Source organism: Bacillus rossius, chromosome 7, assembly GCF_032445375.1.
Source record: "Bacillus rossius redtenbacheri isolate Brsri chromosome 7, Brsri_v3, whole genome shotgun sequence".
NCBI lineage: Eukaryota > Metazoa > Arthropoda > Insecta > Phasmatodea > Bacillidae > Bacillus > Bacillus rossius.
Window position 1 is genome coordinate 25214821 of NC_086335.1, and position 20235 is coordinate 25235055.

A 20235-nucleotide genomic window follows, 5' to 3' on the forward strand; every position below is an offset into this window, starting at 1 on the left:
CCCCAGTTTAATATTAAATTTAAATTTGATACTAAAAAAAAGTTTATTTTTTTTTAAATTTCAACCCCTATTTTTTTTTCGCGGTGGTAGTTCACTTCATCAAAAAATTGTTCCAGCCAAAGGTTTCAGATAAAGTTTAGACGTTTTACGATATATTATAATTGAATTGAAAGTAAATGTATTAAAAAAAGTAATTACATTTAGTTTTTCTATCCTTGTGATTTCCACCCCTTGCAGTGATGGTTTGTATTACAAAACATTGTTTCAGACAAAAGTTTTAGGTAAAAATTATAAAATTTACAAACAAATGGAACGTATTTGATAGTGTATCTACAAAAGGAGTTATGCATTATTTAAAATTATACCCCTCAATTTTTCAACACCTGGCAGCAATAGTTTGTCTAATCAAAAATTGTTTTAGACAAAAATTTTAGATAAAAATTATAATTAGGCGTCAAACCTTAAAACCTGTGTGAACTTCAAACCTGCTTTCTATATTTCTTCCTAGGTTCACCCTATTACACTTTTATTAAACCTCTTGGGTGGTGTTACGAGACTAATGTTACCGCCGGGAGTACATTATCAAAGGTAAAAACTTGTTACTAATCAGACTAAAATAATTACATTCCAACTATTTAATTCGCCATTAGAGCACTGAGCCTCCTACATTAAAAAAACCATAAGCATGTCAAACCAACCTGGCTACCATAGACAAAACAAATGGTAGTGCCGAAATAAGAATACTTAGGCCCTACTGTCCCAACATCTGGTGTTTATGAACTATACCTCTGCAATCGGCCTTCGCTCATTCTTTCAATGAGAGCTGTCCAGTAGTTTAGGTAATATACAGTTTTAGCTTTCGAGTTATAAATAGTATGCATCAGAAGTACACATTTTGTATTCTATAGTTTCTAGTCACACCTGAAACAGAAAGTAAAAATTGGTTTTTTTATGTGTTCTTGCTGACTGCTTTATACAGGTCTGTTTGTACATCTATAGTTCTATAGAATTAAAGCATTGTTTCTTTTCCTGGCTTGTTTCACAGAGTTTTGTTAAATCTATCGCGCATCTTAATAAACACTTAAGAAATTATTTTTTACATATTATTCTTCTAAGGATAATAACATATATACGAGAAATTTGTGTTTGCCTATTTTATGTTTATTATTGAGATCCAGCTTAGCGAATGGACGTTTTATTTGGTGCATTTAGAAGTTGGATAGTTCTATCATGTTATGGAGTTCAGTAAGCGTTTATTTTAATGTATCTTTATAACTTTAGAGCAAATAATAGGATCGAGACGAATATATTGTTGGGAGCTATTTGTCCTAGGTTGACCTCCATCATCGAATGAATTGATCGGTGTATAAGACTTAGAAAAGACTTATCAAACTCTGGTGTTGGGGTTTTACATTTAAAATTCACCTGTATTCGTCTTGTTACATACTTTGATTCCCTTGTGCAAGTTTTTCAGCATTGCTGTTAGATACTTTGGAATTTTCCACATGCTCATGCTGCCCTATGCATTGCTTCTTAATCTAGTCAACAAATATGTAATAGGTGCTAAGATTTCATTGCCTCATTTCCTTTATAATTTCGTTTACAACAAATACAGTATGTGCACAGTATAGATTCTTACAGAATCTTCCATATCGTACTCCAAAAGAATTCTCAATGATTAGGCGAAGACAATCGGTGCGTATCCTACCGTACTAATTTATGTCCAGATTTAAGGAAACATATTACTCTATAATATTATTGATCTTGGTTTAGTCTACATTTTTTAACAGGGAGACTATTTTAGCTTCCTTCCACTAATATGGGTTCTTTTCGTTGTATCTAATGCTGTTAAAGGATACTTTAGTCTCAGCTTGGTTTCCGTCGACACATGTTTACGGAGTTCCATGTTAAAGTTTATCAGTTTTTCTATTTCCAATTTACTTCAGTAATTCGAAAAGCTCCTCAAATTTAATGTTGTCTCTGAGAGTGTACCAGTGAATTTTACAGAAATGTAAGCAAACGGTTTCGTCAATAAAAGTGAGATTTGCAGTACCTGTTTCATTCTTGTTGAGGTATTTTTACTATATTGTATTTTTTATCATGTATGTCTACCATGTATACATACCATGTATCTCATTTACAATCTGGGAGACATATTGATCCTATTATTCTCTCTGATTTTGTCTGGCCCGTGTTCATGCCAAGCTCGCGTGCATTTTGTATTCCTCTTCAGATTATCATATTTTGGTTTAAATACATTTAAAATACAGCCTTGCTTCTAATGTAGCACCTTCTCTAGCTCTTAATTCCAAATATACTTTTCTTTTTCCTTCTAATAACGTTACAATATAGAATTCGTTCAACCATCTTATCTATGAAATTTCATTCTAGACAGTTTCACTTCAATGTCAGTGGCTACTTTATTTTTTAAAATGGTTTCTCATCATTTATGCATCTAAAAATATCTAGATTTGTAATATTATATTTTAAGCGAAACATCTGCGTGGAGGCGTTAATAGTCTGATCTAATATCCCAGAATCTGTAAACTCTCATGTCCTGAAAGAGTTTGAACGATCTCTCACTGGCCATTACAAAAACTACAAATGATCTCTGCCTTCTAGCTCCCCAGGTTACAATGGTGAATATTGTGGCCAGTGCACTAGCCTACGTTGATTTTTCACGTGTTTCTGATCAACGCAAATCATTAAATTTTTGGTATCCTATATAATTTTGGTTTGGATTTGTTTTATGTAAATGTTTTTTTGTTAGTTTTAAATTAATTTGTGCTTAGATTGTGAGGTATTATTGTTGGTAGTGGACCTGATGATAAACAGAGATTATAAATATAAAGTAACTTTTAAAGAGACTTTAAATGCATGTAGAAATGATAGTGACTAGGAGTCGCGAATGGTTGCGAGGCTTGACAGACAGTTGTTGGTACTACTGGATGATGTGCGTGCGATAAGGACACGGTGTGTCGCTGAGACACGAGTGTGACGAAGGCGGCGCGCGCATGCGCGTGTGCTGGACTTGGTCCGTGGATGTCTGGAGCGCTCGGAGTTACTACCGCGGCGTGGGACCAGGTGGGGGAGGGAAGCCTAAAGATGCACATAAAGTTCTGACATTCCCGAGTACACCCGAACAATTCACCTTCGGCCAACCTCGGGTTTATTTATATATATATTTATATTTGTCTGTTTATTTTAATGTAGCTATACTAAACCTAACTAACATTCCATAGTGTTTTAAAGTGTTTTAATGTAGCTAACCTAACCGACCACTTTTAATGTAAATATTTGAATTCATTTTTCCTTCGCAAAAATTAAAAAAATTCCGAAGTTCGCCGAAGGTGAATTGTTCGGGTGTAATCGGGAATGGCAGAACTTTATGTGCAGCTTAGGTCTCCCAGGTAGGGGAGTGTTTGCTGTGTGGCAGATACGACGGCTCGGCCTTGCGGTGCACCAGATATTGTCCACCGGCAACAGAACTGGAGGAACTCCGACATGCGTAACGGCGAGCAAAGAGATGATCCTGCGACGGTCCACCATTGCCTTCCGCAGCGTAGAAGTGGTGAAGGGACAGCTAAACATTTAGTCCTGAAGGGAGTAAAATGGTTTTAAAACTAAAATATCCCCGAACTAACTGGTAAACGAATCCGAGGCCTGAGGTTTGCCAGCTGGAAGCTATAAACACTGACACAATATACCGGACATTTTACACTAACACTCGTAAAAAAAAAACCGCTTTTGGCACAGCCTACAAGCTTAGACAGATTTCGAAGTACCTGTTTCGTTGGAAATATTTTGGAAATTTCTATAAACAGTTGGAACATTTTATAAGTTTGTCAATATTCAAAAAAAAAGATCGCTTTAACATTTTCTCATTTTCCATGCAGCGAAAATATTTCGAATGTTTCTTGACTTAATGCTTCCAGCATTGAATGTCTTAAAGAGTTTCATAATATGCCCTAGTAAGGTAGTCATGCAATTTTTTTTGATCTTCAAACATTATTTTTCATCCGTTGCACTAATACGTGGTCGTATAAATTTTATTTGTTTAATGTAATATTAAGATAGTTATTAATAAATTCCGACAAATATGAAACTAACATTTTTTTAAAATTTCAACCCCGGTTTTTAGGGTAATAGGTTGTTTCATCAAAAATTGTTCCAGCCAAAGGTTTTAGATAAAGTGTAGGTGTTTAAAATAAATTATAATTGACATGAAAGTAAATGCATTAAAAAAAGTCATGACTTTCGTTTTTCTACCCTTGTTATTTGCACTCCTTGCAGTAATGGTTTGTATTAAAAAAAAGTTACAGACAAAAGTTTTAGGTAAAATTTATAAAATTTATAAACTATTTGAACGGATCTGATAGTGTACATACAAAGGGAGTTATACATTTGTTTTTAAATTCTACCCTTCATTTTTTCAACACCTTGCAACTATAGTTCGTCTAATCAAAAATTGTTTCAGACACATATTTTAGATAAAAAAATAAGATTAAAAGTAATTTGTACGAATTCGATGTTATGACTACGATGTTATGCCTTGGACATTGTTTTTTCAACCCATTGCAGTTATGGTTGGTAGTATAAAAACCTTATTCAGCGATTTTGCAATTACTCCTACGAGTTATAAAACGTTCAAACAAATGTGATATTTTCCAAATTACGAGAGATTTTTCGGTTTTTGGTCGGATATTGCCCATTAACGAACTCTACCGAGTTTTTCTACTACTTGAGAAAAATTGCGACAGTTATAGTATCCACAAAATTGTGATGTATAAATATATAAATATAGATACAAACTTTTGAGGTGACGATGGTTTTGGGTCTATGGACCATGAAACGAAAAATAATATAAAAATTTTCTGGAAGTCGCACCTTAGTAACGGCTACAATAGGTAGGTAGCATTTCTTTGAAATCTACCTAAAAGTACCTCAAAAGTTAACTAGAAACATATCTTTATTTTAACTTTTATTCAGGATCATCGAAACTAAAAGTCTGGTGGGGTGGGAGGGGGGAGGAATTAATCTTGTCGGACCCCCTTCCCATTACTTATATACAGGTTTTAAAACCTCACATTAAACAAATAATTATCTAAAGATAAACTTACCGAGGCCAAAAGCGAATTGATTTTATAAGTAAGTAATATAATTTGAATTGCTGTCCTACCCTCAGGGTAATCAGAAGAATAACATTATATAAATATATATATATTACCCCCCTGCTTCCCCGTACCCCCTCGGAGGCTCTGCTAATATTTCCATATAATTAATTTTGGAATAGGCATCCTGCAAATAGTTTGTGATGGACTTAATTTTCTCTAAGAAACAAATATTATAACACACATAGACTAGAGTTATACTCTAGTTCTTAAAGTAACAAACATTTTCAATCTCATATCTTTTAAATTAGTTAAAGAAGCACATTGGTAAATTACAAATTCTTTTTAAAGTTGCGTCTGTTTATTTTTTTCTTTTCAGATCCACTCCTGGCTTAGATCCCTCGTCACCGACTATCCCGACACAGTGACCCTCCTGAACTTGGGGAAATCATACGAGGGTCGCGATATCCTCGGAGTGAAGGTGTCGTACAGATCTGGCAACCCTGCCGTGTTCGTCGAGGCAGGTGAGAAGCAGTCCAAGCGCACATATCTCCCAGGGGTTCGTAGGAGCGGCTCGCACAGCTTTACACTACACGCCACACCCGAGTTTAACTAGGTCACTTGAAATTACAGCACACAGACAAGCTTCTAATGCACACCAACATGACACTACATCACGCCAGTTAGCCGATCTAACTGGTGGGGAGCTTCACTCCCCCCGCCGAATTAGGTACACGTAACTTTTCTAGCATTACACAACCTACCAGCGCACACACAGGCCCGTGTGCCAAACCTATCCAACAAGACACGCACCCCCGCCGTCGATTCAAATGATTCTTCACCAGTGTGGGGTGCACCTGAATTACTATGCACTTAGCGAGTTGTAGAAACTTCGGTTTCTGGCCTCGCCCACGCTTACTGCCCCGGATGGCAATATGAAGAATCGTTGGCGGCGCACATATCCGTTGGCATTTAAAGCGTGCTCGCGTCTAGAAGAGCCTTTGCTAGACGTCGTTCGCCTGCAGCGCGGGTGTTAAAACGTCAAAGTAGTTCCCAAGGTCATCGCAGGACAGTGCCCGTACTTTTATTACATGAATTACTTCATTTGGGAAGCGTATTATGGTCATTCTGATTCCAGTCTTTTGTGGTTTTCTCGTGGCTTCACTCCAGGAGAATAATTCTGGGATGGCTCCTTACTATGGGACACGGCCGACCGTTTTTCCAATACTCGCGATTTATTTACAGTTGATCGAACTTGAAAAACGGGCGTGTCTTAATCTACATTTATTACTTGATGGTGAGTTACTTCGCTGTAGCGCCACGTGCAGCGTTCTTAGACCAAGGATCACATTGAGTTAGAATTTGACCGATGAACTCACGGCTGCAGATTCATCATGGAGAAAATAAATGTTTAAAGCACTTCACCAGGCTGGTGAAACTGAAGTTGAACAACTATATTATTGCAAATATTAAGAAGAAATTTGAGATGGAATTTACTTACAACATCTGGATGATATTTAACAATTAAATTTATCTAACCACTGCAAAATTTGTCATTGTTTAGTATTAAAATCTTAGAATTAATTGGGGATAGCAACACGTCAAAAATATGTAGAAAATAAAGACGTTACAATAAAATATTTCAATGAAATCATTTTACGTCAGCGACCAGTTTTGCAGATATTGTATGACTCTGTTTACTCAAACATTATCTAGACATTTAATGTTATTTGTCCACTATTTGCAGAAAATAATTGTTCAGCTCCAACTTGAAAGTGCTACATCAGTCTTGGAAATCACTTTAGACCGTAAGTAGCTTAAAACATTTTTTTTTTCGTAATGAATCTGCAGCAGAATTTTTTTCTGACTCATTATGCATAACACGAGCGCAATTCTGGGAAGCTAAACTTTTGTAGGCCTAACCACAACATCTCAAGCTTGTTTGAATTTAGAGAACTGTCGAAAACTCATTTATGACGGTTGCAGTTGGCGTATAGTTTACATAAATCTCATATCATTTCGTACGTCTCAGTTTCACTGCAGTAAGTTTTTGATATTTCGTGACCAGTACATTTGAAATATTAATAATAACTACACATTAGTATCTGGGTTGAAGCCCAGTCTTTGATTTCAGTTATATTTCGGCTTGTGCCAGGTCACTTTTTTTTTCTGAACCTCATAAGGTATAACCAGAATATCTGAGCAGCGGGTCTTTGACGAACCTGAACAGGAGTACCAGCCAGACACGGACTCTCTGGAGACACTGAGAAATGGATAGAACATTAAAAGATGGAAAAAGAAGGCACGCTGAAATGTCGAGCAACTCATCATTTTTCAAAGACGTGGCCTCAACTCAGAAGCCAAGATGTAGTTAGTGACCCCGGCCACTAAAGCCACTAATTTCAACAAAAGTGTTTGTGTTTTGGATAACCATTTGTAAGCAAGCGCACGTGTCATTATAAACAACCGCTGATTCCGACTGTTCTACTGGAACACCGTAAGCTATTTCTGGAGCCATGCATATGTAGGTTTATCTCATGGAAATAAGAAGTTATGGAGTGAATGTGAGCAACCGTTAATAACCATGAGCGTAAGCAGAATTTCATTTCTTGGTCTGGGTAAGGAGAACAGAGACACTATCAACGTTGTTTCCTTTCAAATACTTTCCTTTTGTTGGCGAGAACGCAAACGCCCTTGTTAATAACTGAAGTCCAAATGAAATTGAGAACGACATCCCAATCTCCTTTCCCTTCTGGAAAGAAAAACAAAAAAAGGGTGTTTTTAGTTATTTCATAATTCGTTTCTGATGTGTTGTTAACATCTTTTCTTAGCAATACTCAGTTCATAATGGCATTTTTTTTGACGTGAGAACGTCTAATAAATCGATGAACTCCGGCTGCACGCACGAAAAAGTGTCCCGTAACGCACATTTTCCCGTTACGATGTGTCCCGTTACGATAATTGTACGCTTGCGCCGCATCTATCTCTCTTCCACTCGATTGGAACAACCATCGATTTGACTTTTTCGAGGCACATTAAACTTGAAACACTTACATTCGTTTGTTTTTTTTACGAATATAGGCTACCTTGCGAGTTCCTTTCAAGCTATGAAAATACTTTTAGCGATAGCTTTTATGCAGCTACGGTTTGTTTTGCTATAACCAGAGGGAACAGGCTATCCAGTGATGGTTCTGTGGAATGACCGTGCTGGTGGTGACTCTATGGAATGTGCGCAGGCATCCACGCGCGGGAGTGGATCTCGCCCGCCGTGACCACCTACATCCTGCACCAGCTGCTGTCCAGCAGCGACTCCGGGGTGCGAGCCGCCGCCGAGGCCTACGACTGGTACTTCTTCCCCAGCGTCAACCCGGATGGCTACGAGTACAGCCACACCACGGTCAGTGCACCCCCTCGCAACCACTCCCTGGTCCACAACGCCGTGGCCCACGATGCGTTGCAGCGTTCACACGTGGTCTGGGCATCTTCGGAGCGGCTTCTGTAGGTCATCTTCCTTCAGCGGGATGACAAGTGCGACGGTATCACCTCTAAGCGCAAGGCTGTGGACTGGCGGGCAGTCTTCTCTCGTCCTGCATAAGAGATCCGAGCGGTTAACATAACATTATATGACATGGGAATGAAGATGAAGGTGTAATGCAAGTACCTCGGGTGCTGCAATGAATCTGTAACGAATGTTTCATGCTCAAAATGTACTCTTAAAACACACATTTTTGCCATTTTCAAGCTTCAAAAAAATACAGTTTGGAAACTAAATAAGAAAAAAAAATCTACTCATCTGCCCTTAGCATATTATTAAATGCTTAAAAGTAAACAGACATCACTCGAATATAGTGATAGTTTTAAATAGGTTTTTCCCCCCTTCTGAATCTCTGCACACTGCATGTCGCTCAGGCAGGTGCATTAAGGCTTCTTCTCACACATGTTGATTAATTAAAAATTTCTGAATATTACTTTTATTTAAGGGGTATTCTGTAAATTTTATCATTATACATCCAATGCTTTTGTATTCCACGTCACAAACCTTACCAACAGATATTTACGAAGTGTTGTATAATGGGTGTAAAAAGTGGCGCAAGTGATCATAATTATTAAGATCACATGCGGGACATTTTACAACCATTATATTGCACTTAGTGGAAGTCTGTTTAAAAATTATTTGCGATAAAATAACAAATATCAGGGAGGTATCGAGCTAAAATTTACAAAATAGCTCTTTGATAATAATAACGACGAGAAATAATTCAACATGGCGTGTAAGACCTAGCTTTAAAGGCGAACGTAACCTATATCTTTGATTTTTGTAATATATTGTTGTACAGTCGGTGATCTTTACTCCGGTAGTCTACAGTCCAACACGTTCTGTAATCCGGCACCTATCTAGCCGCTCGCGTTCGAATTTCCCCCCTTGAATACCGGATTTTTAGAGGGTTATACTATATTATCTTGTTTTCTCAATACTATAACGGTGTAGCTATTGTTTAAAAATTCAATGTGCTGTATACTTTTTTTTCCTTAGTCCGTTTGTATCGTTATCCCAGCAGGATCGTGCTCATAGAAAGAGGATATTGGTTATGAGAAATAAACACCTAAAAATTACCAGCTCAATTCTAACATTTTTCTAAAAGACTAATTCAATGCGATGGAAAGAAGTTACCAATCAGAATTTTTAATAGCTTCTATTCCAGAAGAAGTTAGGATCTAGGGTATGGGAATTTAATATCTATACAAAAACTAAGCACAATATTTACATTAAAAAGAACTTATTTTCTGATGGGATAAAAATAGAGCAGGTTTGGTTTTATAAATAAAATTTAATATTACAAAAGCGGAATGTTCGAAATAAATAATAAATTATTTGACATTGCATCGTGTGTGTTACAAATTATTGTAAACTTGACTGTTAAAGGGGTAAAGTTAGGTAAAAGGGTAAAATTGGTTTAATTATATAATCATATCTCCTTAGCTAATCTATCTGAAGTTAGGTCAATGGGAAACAAAATATTCATACAACAACCACCTACTTGTGCTTACCACTTTTAAAACTAAACTTTTCCGGAAGGGCTATCGTAAAACGAAGTTGTAAATACTCGTAATTACATAAGTCAGAAATCGGTTTCAGAATGTTAAATTTTTTTTTATAGTCTTAAATACTGAACTTTTGGTACTTTCGTCAACATTTACATGGAAAACTAAGTTCAATTCACAAACTTGAGTATTAAAGTAAGCAAATACATATAAGTGAGACTCGGGAGGGGCTGTCGCCCTCCGCTGTGGTAGCGACGGGAGGCCTGCTGCTGAGGTAGCAACGGGAGGCTTGCTGCTGTGGTAGTAACGCGAGGCTTGCTGCTGTGGTAGTAACGGGAGGCCTGCTGCCGAGGTAGTGACGGGAAGCCTGCTGCTGAGGTAGTGACGGGAAGCCTGCTGCCGAGGTAGCGACGGGAGGCCTGCTGCTGAGGTAGCAACGGGAGGCTTGCTGCTGTGGTAGTAACGGGAGGCCTGCTGCCGAGGTAGTGACGGGAAGCCTGCTGCTGAGGTAGTGACGGGAAGCCTGCTGCCGAGGTAGCGACGGGAGGTCTGCTGCTGTGGTAGTAACGGGAGGCTTGCTGCTGTGGTAGTGACGGGAGGCCTGCTGCCGAGGTAGCGACGAGAGGCCTGCTGCCGAGGTAGTGACGGGAGGCTTTCTGCCGAGGTAGCGACGAAAGGCCTGCTGCCGAGGTAGCGACGGGAGGCCTGCTGCCGAGGTAGTGACGGGAGGCTTGCTGCCGAGGTAGCGACGGGAGGCCTGCTGCTGAGGTAGCGACGGGAGGCCTGCTGCTGACGTAGTGACGGGAGGCTTGCTGCCGAGGTAGCGACGGGAGGCCTGATGCCGAGGTAGCGACGGGAGGCCTGCTGCCGAGGTAGTGACGGGAGGCTTGCTGCCGAGGTAGCCACGAGGGGCCTGCTGCTGAGGTAGCGACGGGAGGCCTGCTGCTGAGGTAGCAACGGGAGGCTTGCTGCTGTGGTAGTAACGGGAGGCCTGCTGCCAAGGTAGTGACGGGAGGCTTGCTGCTGAGGTAGTGACGGGAAGCCTGCTGCCGAGGTAGCGACGGGAGGCCTGCTGCCGAGGTAACGACGGGAAGCCTGCTGCCGAGGTAGCGACGGGAGGCCTGCTGCCGAGGTAGTGACGGGAGGCTTGCTACTGAGGTAGCGACGGGAGGCCTGCTGCCGAGGTAGCGACGGGAGGCCTGCTGCTAAGGTAGCAACGAGAGGCTTGCTGCTGTGGTAGTGACGGGAGGCTTGCTGCTGAGGTAGCGACGGGAGGCCTGCTACTGTGGTAGTGACAGGAGGCCTGCTGCTGAGGTAGCGACGGGAGGCCTGCTGCTGTGGTAGCGACGGGAGGCCTGATGCCGAGGTAGCGACGGGAGGCCTGCTGCCGAGGTAGTGACGGGAGGCTTGCTGCCGAGGTAGCCACGAGGGGCCTGCTGCTGAGGTAGCGACGGGAGGCCTGCTGCTGAGGTAGCAACGGGAGGCTTGCTGCTGTGGTAGTGACGGGAGGCTTGCTGCTAAGGTAGCGACGGGAGGCCTGCTGCTGTGGTAGTGACAGGAGGCCTGCTGCTGAGGTAGCGACTGGAGGCCTGCTGCTGTGGTAGCGACGGGAGGCCTGCTGCTGAGATAGCAACGGGAGGCTTGCTGCTGTGGTAGTAACGGGAGGCCTGCTGCCGAGGTAGTGACGGGAAGCTTGCTGCTGAGGTAGTGACGGGAATCCTGCTGCCGAGGTAGCGACGGGAGGCCTGCTGCCGAGGTAGTGACGGGAGGCTTGCTGCCGAGGTAGCGACGGGAGGCCTGCTGACGAGGTAGCGACGGGAGGCCTGCTGCCGTGGTAGTGACGGGAGGCTTGCTGCCGAGGTAGCGACGAGGGGCCTGCTGCTGAGGTAGCGACGGGAGGCCTGCTGCTGAGGTAGCAACGGGAGGCTTGCCTCTGTGGTAGTGACGGGAGGCTTGCTGCTGAGGTAGCGACGGGAGGCCTGCTGCCGAGGTAGCGACGGGAGGCCTGCTGCCGAGGTAGCGACGGGAGGCCTGCTGCCGAGGTAGTGACGGGAGGCTTGCTGCCGAGGTAGCGACGGGAGGCCTGCTGCTGTGGTAGCGACGGGAGGCCTGCTGCTGTGGTAGTGACGGGAGGTCTGTTGCTGAGGTAGTGACGGGAGGCCTGCTGCCGAGGTAGCGACAGGAGGCCTGCTGCTGAAGTAGTGACGGGAGGCTTACTGCTGAGGTAGTGACGGGAGGCCTGCTGCTGAGGTAGTGACGGGAGGCCTGCTGCTGTGGTAGTGACGGGAGGTCTGCTGCTGAGGTAGTGATGGGAGGCCTGCAGCCGAGGTAGTGATGGGAGGTCTGCTGATGAGGTAGTGACGGGAGGTCTGCTGCTGTGGTAGTGACGGGAGTCTCGCTGCTGAGGTAGTGACGGGAGGCTTGCTGCTAAGGTAGCGACGGGAGGCTCGCTGCTGAGGTAGTGACGGGAGGCTTGCTGCTAAGGTAGAGACGGGAGGCTTGCTGCTGAGGTAGCGACGGGAGGCCTGCTGCTGAGGTTGTGACGGGAGGTCTGCTGCTGTGGTAGTGACGGGAGGTCTGCTGCTGATGTAGCGACGGAGGCCTGCTGCTGTGGTAGTGACGGGAGGCCTGCTGCTGAGGAAGTGACGGGAGGCCTGCTGCTGAGGTAGTGACGGGAGGCATGCTGCTGAGGTAGCGACGGGAGGCCTGCTGCTGAGGTAGTGACGGGAGGCCTGCTGCTGAGGTAGCGACGGGAGGCCTGCTTCTGAGGTAGTGACGGGAGGTCTGCTGCTGAGGTAGTGACGGGAGGCCTGCTGCTAAGGTAGCGACGGAAGGCCTGCTGCTGAGGTAGCAACGGGAGGCTTGCCTCTGTGGTAGTGACGGGAGGCTTGCTGCTGAGGTAGCGACGGGAGGCCTGCTGCCGAGGTAGCGACGGGAGGCCTGCTGCCGAGGTAGCGACGGGAGGCCTGCTGCCGAGGTAGTGACGGGAGGCTTGCTGCCGAGGTAGCGACGGGAGGCCTGCTGCTGTGGTAGCGACGGGAGGCCTGCTGCTGTGGTAGTGACGGGAGGTCTGCTGCTGAGGTAGTGACGGGAGGCCTGCTGCCGAGGTAGCGACGGGAGGCCTGCTGCTGAAGTAGTGACGGGAGGTTTGCTGCTGAGGTAGCGACGGGTGGCCTGCTGCCGAGGTAGCGACGGGAGGCCTGCTGCTGAAGTAGTGACGGGAGGCTTGCTGCTGAGGTAGTGACGGGAGGCCTGCTGCTGAGGTAGTGACGGGAGGCCTGCTGCTGTGGTAGTGACGGGAGGTCTGCTGCTGAGGTAGTGATGGGAGGCCTGCAGCCGAGGTAGTGATGGGAGGTCTGCTGATGAGGTAGTGACGGGAGGTCTGCTGCTGTGGTAGTGACGGGAGTCTCGCTGCTGAGGTAGTGACGGGAGGCTTGCTGCTAAGGTAGCGACGGGAGGCTCGCTGCTGAGGTAGTGACGGGAGGCTTGCTGCCGAGGTAGCGACGGGAGGCCTGCTGCTGAGGTAGCGACGGGAGGCCTGCTGCTGACGTAGTGACGGGAGGCTTGCTGCCGAGGTAGCGACGGGAGGCCTGATGCCGAGGTAGCGACGGGAGGCCTGCTGCCGAGGTAGTGACGGGAGGCTTGCTGCCGAGGTAGCCACGAGGGGCCTGCTGCTGAGGTAGCGACGGGAGGCCTGCTGCTGAGGTAGCAACGGGAGGCTTGCTGCTGTGGTAGTAACGGGAGGCCTGCTGCCAAGGTAGTGACGGGAGGCTTGCTGCTGAGGTAGTGACGGGAAGCCTGCTGCCGAGGTAGCGACGGGAGGCCTGCTGCCGAGGTAACGACGGGAAGCCTGCTGCTGAGGTAGCGACGGGAGGCCTGCTGCCGAGGTAGTGACGGGAGGCTTGCTACTGAGGTAGCGACGGGAGGCCTGCTGCCGAGGTAGCGACGGGAGGCCTGCTGCTAAGGTAGCAACGAGAGGCTTGCTGCTGTGGTAGTGACGGGAGGCTTGCTGCTGAGGTAGCGACGGGAGGCCTGCTACTGTGGTAGTGACAGGAGGCCTGCTGCTGAGGTAGCGACGGGAGGCCTGCTGCTGTGGTAGCGACGGGAGGCCTGATGCCGAGGTAGCGACGGGAGGCCTGCTGCCGAGGTAGTGACGGGAGGCTTGCTGCCGAGGTAGCCACGAGGGGCCTGCTGCTGAGGTAGCGACGGGAGGCCTGCTGCTGAGGTAGCAACGGGAGGCTTGCTGCTGTGGTAGTGACGGGAGGCTTGCTGCTAAGGTAGCGACGGGAGGCCTGCTGCTGTGGTAGTGACAGGAGGCCTGCTGCTGAGGTAGCGACTGGAGGCCTGCTGCTGTGGTAGCGACGGGAGGCCTGCTGCTGAGATAGCAACGGGAGGCTTGCTGCTGTGGTAGTAACGGGAGGCCTGCTGCCGAGGTAGTGACGGGAGGCTTGCTGCTGAGGTAGTGACGGGAATCCTGCTGCCGAGGTAGCGACGGGAGGCCTGCTGCCGAGGTAGTGACGGGAGGCTTGCTGCCGAGGTAGCGACGGGAGGCCTGCTGACGAGGTAGCGACGGGAGGCCTGCTGCCGTGGTAGTGACGGGAGGCTTGCTGCCGAGGTAGCGACGAGGGGCCTGCTGCTGAGGTAGCGACGGGAGGCCTGCTGCTGAGGTAGCAACGGGAGGCTTGCCTCTGTGGTAGTGACGGGAGGCTTGCTGCTGAGGTAGCGACGGGAGGCCTGCTGCGGAGGTAGCGACGGGAGGCCTGCTGCCGAGGTAGCGACGGGAGGCCTGCTGCCGAGGTAGTGACGGGAGGCTTGCTGCCGAGGTAGCGACGGGAGACCTGCTGCTGTGGTAGCGACGGGAGGCCTGCTGCTGTGGTAGTGACGGGAGGTCTGTTGCTGAGGTAGTGACGGGAGGCCTGCTGCCGAGGTAGCGACGGGAGGCCTGCTGCTGAAGTAGTGACGGGAGGCTTGCTGCTGAGGTAGTGACGGGAGGCCTGCTGCTGAGGTAGTGACGGGAGGCCTGCTGCTGTGGTAGTGACGGGAGGTCTGCTGCTGAGGTAGTGATGGGAGGCCTGCAGCCGAGGTAGTGATGGGAGGTCTGCTGATGAGGTAGTGACGGGAGGTCTGCTGCTGTGGTAGTGACGGGAGTCTCGCTGCTGAGGTAGTGACGGGAGGCTTGCTGCTAAGGTAGCGACGGGAGGCTCGCTGCTGAGGTAGTGACGGGAGGCTTGCTGCTAAGGTAGAGACGGGAGGCTTGCTGCTGAGGTAGCGACGGGAGGCCTGCTGCTGAGGTTGTGACGGGAGGTCTGCTGCTGTGGTAGTGACGGGAGGTCTGCTGCTGATGTAGCGACGGAGGCCTGCTGCTGAGGTAGTGACGGGAGGCCTGCTGCTGAGGAAGTGACGGGAGGCCTGCTACTGAGGTAGTGACGGGAGGCATGCTGCTGAGGTAGCGACGGGAGGCCTGCTGCTGAGGTAGCAACGGGAGGCTTGCTGCTGTGGTAGTGACGGGAGGCTTGCTGCTAAGGTAGCGACGGGAGGCCTGCTGCTGTGGTAGTGACAGGAGGCCTGCTGCTGAGGTAGCGACTGGAGGCCTGCTGCTGTGGTAGCGACGGGAGGCCTGCTGCTGAGATAGCAACGGGAGGCTTGCTGCTGTGGTAGTAACGGGAGGCCTGCTGCCGAGGTAGTGACGGGAGGCTTGCTGCTGAGGTAGTGACGGGAATCCTGCTGCCGAGGTAGCGACGGGAGGCCTGCTGCCGAGGTAGTGACGGGAGGCTTGCTGCCGAGGTAGCGACGGGAGGCCTGCTGACGAGGTAGCGACGGGAGGCCTGCTGCCGTGGTAGTGACGGGAGGCTTGCTGCCGAGGTAGCGACGAGGGGCCTGCTGCTGAGGTAGCGACGGGAGGCCTGCTGCTGAGGTAGCAACGGGAGGCTTGCCTCTGTGGTAGTGACGGGAGGCTTGCTGCTGAGGTAGCGACGGGAGGCCTGCTGCCGAGGTAGCGACGGGAGGCCTGCTGCCGAGGTAGCGACGGGAGGCCTGCTGCCGAGGTAGTGACGGGAGGCTTGCTGCCGAGGTAGCGACGGGAGGCCTGCTGCTGTGGTAGCGACGGGAGGCCTGCTGCTGTGGTAGTGACGGGAGGTCTGTTGCTGAGGTAGTGACGGGAGGCCTGCTGCCGAGGTAGCGACAGGAGGCCTGCTGCTGAAGTAGTGACGGGAGGCTTACTGCTGAGGTAGTGACGGGAGGCCTGCTGCTGAGGTAGTGACGGGAGGCCTGCTGCTGTGGTAGTGACGGGAGGTCTGCTGCTGAGGTAGTGATGGGAGGCCTGCAGCCGAGGTAGTGATGGGAGGTCTGCTGATGAGGTAGTGACGGGAGGTCTGCTGCTGTGGTAGTGACGGGAGTCTCGCTGCTGAGGTAGTGACGGGAGGCTTGCTGCTAAGGTAGCGACGGGAGGCTCGCTGCTGAGGTAGTGACGGGAGGCTTGCTGCTAAGGTAGAGACGGGAGGCTTGCTGCTGAGGTAGCGACGGGAGGCCTGCTGCTGAGGTTGTGACGGGAGGTCTGCTGCTGTGGTAGTGACGGGAGGTCTGCTGCTGATGTAGCGACGGAGGCCTGCTGCTGTGGTAGTGACGGGAGGCCTGCTGCTGAGGAAGTGACGGGAGGCCTGCTGCTGAGGTAGTGACGGGAGGCATGCTGCTGAGGTAGCGACGGGAGGCCTGCTGCTGAGGTAGTGACGGGAGGCCTGCTGCTGAGGTAGCGACGGGAGGCCTGCTTCTGAGGTAGTGACGGGAGGTCTGCTGCTGAGGTAGTGACGGGAGGCCTGCTGCTAAGGTAGCGACGGAAGGCCTGCTGCTGAGGTAGCAACGGGAGGCTTGCCTCTGTGGTAGTGACGGGAGGCTTCCTGCTGAGGTAGCGACGGGAGGCCTGCTGCCGAGGTAGCGACGGGAGGCCTGCTGCCGAGGTAGCGACGGGAGGCCTGCTGCCGAGGTAGTGACGGGAGGCTTGCTGCCGAGGTAGCGACGGGAGGCCTGCTGCTGTGGTAGCGACGGGAGGCCTGCTGCTGTGGTAGTGACGGGAGGTCTGCTGCTGAGGTAGTGACGGGAGGCCTGCTGCCGAGGTAGCGACGGGAGGCCTGCTGCTGAAGTAGTGACGGGAGGTTTGCTGCTGAGGTAGCGACGGGTGGCCTGCTGCCGAGGTAGCGACGGGAGGCCTGCTGCTGAAGTAGTGACGGGAGGCTTGCTGCTGAGGTAGTGACGGGAGGCCTGCTGCTGAGGTAGTGACGGGAGGCCTGCTGCTGTGGTAGTGACGGGAGGTCTGCTGCTGAGGTAGTGATGGGAGGCCTGCAGCCGAGGTAGTGATGGGAGGTCTGCTGATGAGGTAGTGACGGGAGGTCTGCTGCTGTGGTAGTGACGGGAGTCTCGCTGCTGAGGTAGTGACGGGAGGCTTGCTGCTAAGGTAGCGACGGGAGGCTCGCTGCTGAGGTAGTGACGGGAGGCTTGCTGCCGAGGTAGCGACGGGAGGCCTGCTGCTGAGGTAGCGACGGGAGGCCTGCTGCTGACGTAGTGACGGGAGGCTTGCTGCCGAGGTAGCGACGGGAGGCCTGATGCCGAGGTAGCGACGGGAGGCCTGCTGCCGAGGTAGTGACGGGAGGCTTGCTGCCGAGGTAGCCACGAGGGGCCTGCTGCTGAGGTAGCGACGGGAGGCCTGCTGCTGAGGTAGCAACGGGAGGCTTGCTGCTGTGGTAGTAACGGGAGGCCTGCTGCCAAGGTAGTGACGGGAGGCTTGCTGCTGAGGTAGTGACGGGAAGCCTGCTGCCGAGGTAGCGACGGGAGGCCTGCTGCCGAGGTAACGACGGGAAGCCTGCTGCCGAGGTAGCGACGGGAGGCCTGCTGCCGAGGTAGTGACGGGAGGCTTGCTACTGAGGTAGCGACGGGAGGCCTGCTGCCGAGGTAGCGACGGGAGGCCTGCTGCTAAGGTAGCAACGAGAGGCTTGCTGCTGTGGTAGTGACGGGAGGCTTGCTGCTGAGGTAGCGACGGGAGGCCTGCTACTGTGGTAGTGACAGGAGGCCTGCTGCTGAGGTAGCGACGGGAGGCCTGCTGCTGTGGTAGCGACGGGAGGCCTGATGCCGAGGTAGCGACGGGAGGCCTGCTGCCGAGGTAGTGACGGGAGGCTTGCTGCTGAGGTAGCCACGAGGGGCCTGCTGCTGAGGTAGCGACGGGAGGCCTGCTGCTGAGGTAGCAACGGGAGGCTTGCTGCTGTGGTAGTGACGGGAGGCTTGCTGCTAAGGTAGCGACGGGAGGCCTGCTGCTGTGGTAGTGACAGGAGGCCTGCTGCTGAGGTAGCGACTGGAGGCCTGCTGCTGTGGTAGCGACGGGAGGCCTGCTGCTGAGATAGCAACGGGAGGCTTGCTGCTGTGGTAGTAACGGGAGGCCTGCTGCCGAGGTAGTGACGGGAGGCTTGCTGCTGAGGTAGTGACGGGAATCCTGCTGCCGAGGTAGCGACGGGAGGCCTGCTGCCGAGGTAGTGACGGGAGGCTTGCTGCCGAGGTAGCGACGGGAGGCCTGCTGACGAGGTAGCGACGGGAGGCCTGCTGCCGTGGTAGTGACGGGAGGCTTGCTGCCGAGGTAGCGACGAGGGGCCTGCTGCTGAGGTAGCGACGGGAGGCCTGCTGCTGAGGTAGCAACGGGAGGCTTGCCTCTGTGGTAGTGACGGGAGGCTTGCTGCTGAGGTAGCGACGGGAGGCCTGCTGCGGAGGTAGCGACGGGAGGCCTGCTGCCGAGGTAGCGACGGGAGGCCTGCTGCCGAGGTAGTGACGGGAGGCTTGCTGCCGAGGTAGCGACGGGAGACCTGCTGCTGTGGTAGCGACGGGAGGCCTGCTGCTGTGGTAGTGACGGGAGGTCTGTTGCTGAGGTAGTGACGGGAGGCCTGCTGCCGAGGTAGCGACGGGAGGCCTGCTGCTGAAGTAGTGACGGGAGGCTTGCTGCTGAGGTAGTGACGGGAGGCCTGCTGCTGAGGTAGTGACGGGAGGCCTGCTGCTGTGGTAGTGACGGGAGGTCTGCTGCTGAGGTAGTGATGGGAGGCCTGCAGCCGAGGTAGTGATGGGAGGTCTGCTGATGAGGTAGTGACGGGAGGTCTGCTGCTGTGGTAGTGACGGGAGTCTCGCTGCTGAGGTAGTGACGGGAGGCTTGCTGCTAAGGTAGCGACGGGAGGCTCGCTGCTGAGGTAGTGACGGGAGGCTTGCTGCTAAGGTAGAGACGGGAGGCTTGCTGCTGAGGTAGCGACGGGAGGCCTGCTGCTGAGGTTGTGACGGGAGGTCTGCTGCTGATGTAGCGACGGAGGCCTGCTGCTGAGGTAGTGACGGGAGGCCTGCTGCTGAGGAAGTGACGGGAGGCCTGCTACTGAGGTAGTGACGGGAGGCATGCTGCTGAGGTAGCGACGGGAGGCCTGCTGCTGAGGTAGTGACGGGAGGCCTGCTGCTGAGGTAGCGACGGGAGGCCTGCTTCTGAGGTAGTGACGGGAGGTCTGCTGCTGAGGTAGTGACGGGAGGCCTGCTGCTGAGGTAGCGACGGGAGGCCTGCTGCTGAGGTAGCAACGGGAGGCTTGCCTCTGTGGTAGTGACGGGAGGCTTGCTGCTGAGGTAGCGACGGGAGGCCTGCTGCCGAGGTAGCGACGGGAGGCCTGCTGCCGAGGTAGCGACGGGAGGCCTGCTGCCGAGGTAGTGACGGGAGGCTTGCTGCCGAGGTAGCGACGGGAGGCCTGCTGCTGTGGTAGCGACGGGAGGCCTGCTGCTGTGGTAGTGACGGGAGGTCTGCTGCTGAGGTAGTGACGGGAGGCCTGCTGCCGAGGTAGCGACGGGAGGCCTGCTGCTGAAGTAGTGACGGGAGGTTTGCTGCTGAGGTAGCGACGGGTGGCCTGCTGCCGAGGTAGCGACGGGAGGCCTGCTGCTGAAGTAGTGACGGGAGGCTTGCTGCTGAGGTAGTGACTGGAGGCCTGCTGCTGAGGTAGTGACGGGAGGCCTGCTGCTGTGGTAGTGACGGGAGGTCTGCTGCTGAGGTAGTGATGGCTAGGCCTGCAGCCGAGGTAGTGAT

General features: G+C 50.6%; 1 protein-coding gene across 1 annotated transcript in view; it reads left to right on the top strand.

The window, feature by feature from the left end:
* The window catches only part of LOC134534512 (zinc carboxypeptidase-like), a 58817-nt gene that overhangs the window by 19509 nt on the left and 19073 nt on the right, over positions 1-20235 (top strand). Inside the window, exons 5-6 of the mRNA XM_063372990.1 lie at positions 5491-5635; positions 8348-8508. Of these exons, the coding sequence (XP_063229060.1) occupies positions 5491-5635; positions 8348-8508 (306 nt within the window). The remainder of the gene's footprint in view (positions 1-5490; positions 5636-8347; positions 8509-20235) is intronic.